Below are 2,949 nucleotides of genomic sequence, written 5' to 3'. Positions count from 1 at the left end.
AGCATATTTGGGAAATCCCTCAAGGTTTCGAGGATAATCGCAACAATAGAATGCACCGTGCAAGGCGTATTTAACAAGGTGGTGTTGGCCGTATATAAGTAAAAAATTACACTAACAAATTATACGCTGATGTCCATACTGTCATTGGTATGAGTTACAACAATCACATCATTTTGACGTAATGGCCTCCACGGCGAAAAACTCAGCTGACGCCCCAACACCACCTTGTTTAATACACCTTGGCACCGTGGGTGGTGTTGATGGCGAACATGGTGGATGGCGAATTTAGATTTTCGCCGCGGTACTTCCTAATGTGCATTAGTCTGTTCCTTTGAACTTCGGACTAAAACCTGTGAAACTGTCAAACTACAATTTTACTCTCTCAAGTGAGAGTAAAAGGAGAACAGATGCAGAAGTGCACCGGAACGCAAAAAGCACTATTTCCTGTAAAAACCTCAGTCGGTTTGTTTACATGTCATTTGTACAGCACTTATTTGGCTGAAATATCACTAACTAATTATTAGAATCCATACATATTCAAATATTTCGTTGTTTACTTCCATTTTTAAACAAATATAAGGTTCTTTGCTTTCACCGCTTTCTGTTTTTGTTTGCACATGCAAATCAGCTGATCGTTTGACACTTTTCATGAACTTACAGGAAAAAAAAAACTCCGGACTAAATCCTGTAACTTCTGACTAGGAGCAGTTGCTCAGTTACTCTCTCAAAAGTCTTCCAACTTACAGGTTTTATGTCAATAGGAACGACTTCCTGTAAGTTCTGACTAAATCCTGTAAACCGGACTGCTATTGGAACAGACTAACTATATCCTGTAAAAACGTCAGTCGGTTTGTTTACATGTCATTTGTACAACACTGATTTGGCTGAAATATCACTAACTAATTATTAAAATCTATACATATTCATATATTTCGTTGTTTACTTCCTTTTTTTTTTAAATATAAGGTTCTTTGCTTTCACCGCTATCTGTTTTTGTTTGCACATGCAAATCAGCTGATCGTTTGACACTTTTCATGAACTTACAGGAAAAAAAATCTGCGGACTAAATCCTGTAACTTCTGACTAGGAACAGTTGCTCAGTTACTCTCTCAAAAATGTTCCAACTTACAGGTTTTATATCAATAGGAACGACTTCCTGTAAGTTCTGACTAAATCCTGTAAACCGGACTGCTCTTGGAACTACATATGTATTTTGTATGGAGAGTGTTAGCCAAAAACAAAATACATGTAGGGCGATGAGATCAGCTGATTTTACAAGACCACCTTGTATAAATTCGCCTTGCCTAGGGGTGTGCTGTCAAATCTGTAATAAATTCGCCTTGCTGTCATCTGTCAACAAAGAACGTAGATTTACGCTCTCTGATAGCAATCGCACATATCGCTTCAGACGGACATTGTTTTTGCTAGTTCGTTGTCACTTCCTCGTAAAAAAGTGAAAAGTGAAAAGGTTTTAATGATTTTAATGAAAATTCCGTAAAATTAGTTATACATTAGCAAAAAACCAGTATATTTTTTGAGTGCTTATGCGAATTATAAAAGAAAAATTGTGATTGATACTGAACGACGAAAAAATAAAAGAAGCGAAACGAGGAATATGAAAATGAGAAATTGATTTTCCGACACAACTGCATTCGAATTAAATACATATTGCAATTGATGAACGCACATCGAAAAAAGCTTCACTCATTTTTCACGCATTATATCTGCTTTTACGGTACCGTCGGTCCACGTTGGTATTGGGTCACTAACTACCGGAGTAATTTTGATGCATTAATCTGAACGACTCACTGTGCACAATGCTGTCGGGCTCCAACCACTGAATTACATCCAAATAAAACTTAACCCTGCTTCTGTAAGCCAGAGCAATGAACTAAGGAAGAATAAAATCCCATTCCATACCAGCTATAAAACTGCTTGATAACCACTGTATATTTTGTTTTCCTTCGATATTAAGACTTCGCTGCAATGAATATAGTTGGGGACTATGAATATAGTTCAAAGGACATGCTTGGCCATGGTGCTTTTGCCGTGGTCTACAAAGGACGTCATCGTAAAGTAAGTAGCTTATACATAAACTTATTGACTTTTATGACAAAATAAATAGCTTTTGACCCTCAATTTATAGTTTTGTATGTAAATACTTTTGCAGGCATAATAGTCTACAGTGTAGACTCTACACCATAACAAGTATTTAATAACCAATATACATACATACATATGTATATATGTATGTACATATTATCTTGTACATACATATGTATGTATGTATGTCCATATGTATATAACTATAAATGCGCATATGGGAGTACGTAAATCATTTACATATATGTATATTTGTATATTCTTGACAAGTTTTAATCGAGAATCTGCAATGAAGGAGCTGCCCCTTTCCACCTGCCCGTATGCTATCAGTTGGTGTGAAATATAATAAATTAAAACGCAATTGACATAAGAAAAAAGAAGCCACTAAAGCAAACTGAAATAAAAAAAATAGCAGCCCAAAATGCTACAAATGTCAATAATAAATAAATTGAGTTAAAAATATGAAACAAAACAAAATAGGCAAACGCATGGAGTACCTATGTATGTATGTATGATTCAATAATTACGCGGTGCTAAAAAAAAATGGTTGCTGGTACTTTTTATGTTATGTAGTAGAAGTGATAGAAACAGGTCCAGAAAATTTGTTGTTGAAGCAGCATGCAAGTTCTCCAAAGAGTTTTTGGGGAGTGTTGCTGGAGTGACAGTCCTTGGCCAGATATAAATCTGCGTCGTTCCGGTTACGTAGACCCTGAAGTGGGAAGTATTTTGGCTTGGCAGAATTTCAAATACACCCCCAAAATCTCAAGTTATGACCAAAAAACTGAAAATCTGGATGTTGGGTCAACGCACAAGCCAAAAATTGGACAGTTTTTAACGGATTCTCAT

The 2,949-nt window shown here is 36.0% G+C and overlaps 1 protein-coding gene across 1 annotated transcript in view; it reads left to right on the top strand.

Moving 5' to 3' along the window:
- The first annotated feature begins 1,366 nt into the window (after positions 1-1,366).
- The window catches only part of LOC118739691 (serine/threonine-protein kinase unc-51-like), a 57,566-nt gene continuing 55,983 nt past the window's right edge, over positions 1,367-2,949 (top strand). The window contains exon 1 of the mRNA XM_036471179.1: positions 1,367-2,076. Within this exon, the coding sequence (XP_036327072.1) occupies positions 1,987-2,076 (90 nt within the window). The 5' untranslated portion in view covers positions 1,367-1,986. The remainder of the gene's footprint in view (positions 2,077-2,949) is intronic.

The sequence above is a fragment of the Rhagoletis pomonella genome, unplaced genomic scaffold (genome assembly GCF_013731165.1).
Source record: "Rhagoletis pomonella isolate Grant_MI unplaced genomic scaffold, Rhpom_1.0 Rhpom_scaffold_00005, whole genome shotgun sequence".
NCBI classification, from domain to species: Eukaryota; Metazoa; Arthropoda; class Insecta; order Diptera; family Tephritidae; genus Rhagoletis; species Rhagoletis pomonella.
The sequence above is the reverse complement of the archived record's forward strand: the minus strand, read 5'-3'. Positions and strand labels throughout refer to the sequence as shown.